Source organism: Argentina silus (genome assembly GCF_951799395.1).
Source record: "Argentina silus genome assembly, chromosome: 2".
NCBI lineage: Eukaryota > Metazoa > Chordata > Actinopteri > Argentiniformes > Argentinidae > Argentina > Argentina silus.
In genome coordinates this window covers 32038634-32039090 of record NC_139656.1, presented here as the reverse complement: position 1 = coordinate 32039090, position 457 = coordinate 32038634, and the positions used below count along the sequence as shown (strand labels likewise).

The 457-nt window shown below is 48.1% G+C and overlaps 1 protein-coding gene across 1 annotated transcript in view; it reads right to left on the bottom strand.

Moving 5' to 3' along the window:
• Positions 1-411: 411 nt before the first annotated feature.
• Positions 412-457, bottom strand: part of kctd16b (potassium channel tetramerization domain containing 16b) — a gene marked incomplete at both ends in the record, with an annotated part of 8733 nt that continues 8687 nt past the window's right edge. The window contains one exon of the mRNA XM_083664898.1: positions 412-457. This exon is cut by the window's right edge and continues 427 nt beyond it. Within this exon, the coding sequence (XP_083521024.1) occupies positions 412-457 (46 nt within the window).

The window sequence follows — 457 nt, the reverse complement described above, 5'->3', positions numbered from 1 at the left end:
CACACACACACACACACACACACACACACACACACCGAACACACACACTTGTGCTCTTTAGTATTGGATAAAACTGTGCTATCAGATTTCCTTTGAGAAGAAGCGATCAGTGAATAAAGATGAGAGTTGTTATCATCTTCCAGTGCCAGTATTCCACAGAGAACAGTCATCCAGAACCTAAAGCATACTGTACAACAGAGACAGGCAGTGGCTATGAACACACACACACACGCACACACACACACACACACACACACACACACACACACACACACTCTGTACAAACAGGCACACACACAGATAGAAGAAACAGTCATGGTTTTATGCTTCTGCTTGTGTTGCTGTCTCTCCTCCTCCTCCTCCTCCTCCTCCTCCTCTTCCTCTCCCTCCTCTTCCTCCTCCTCGTCGGTCTCAGAGGTGGTACTTCCTCAGCAGGTCGGCCTGCCACATGTACTTC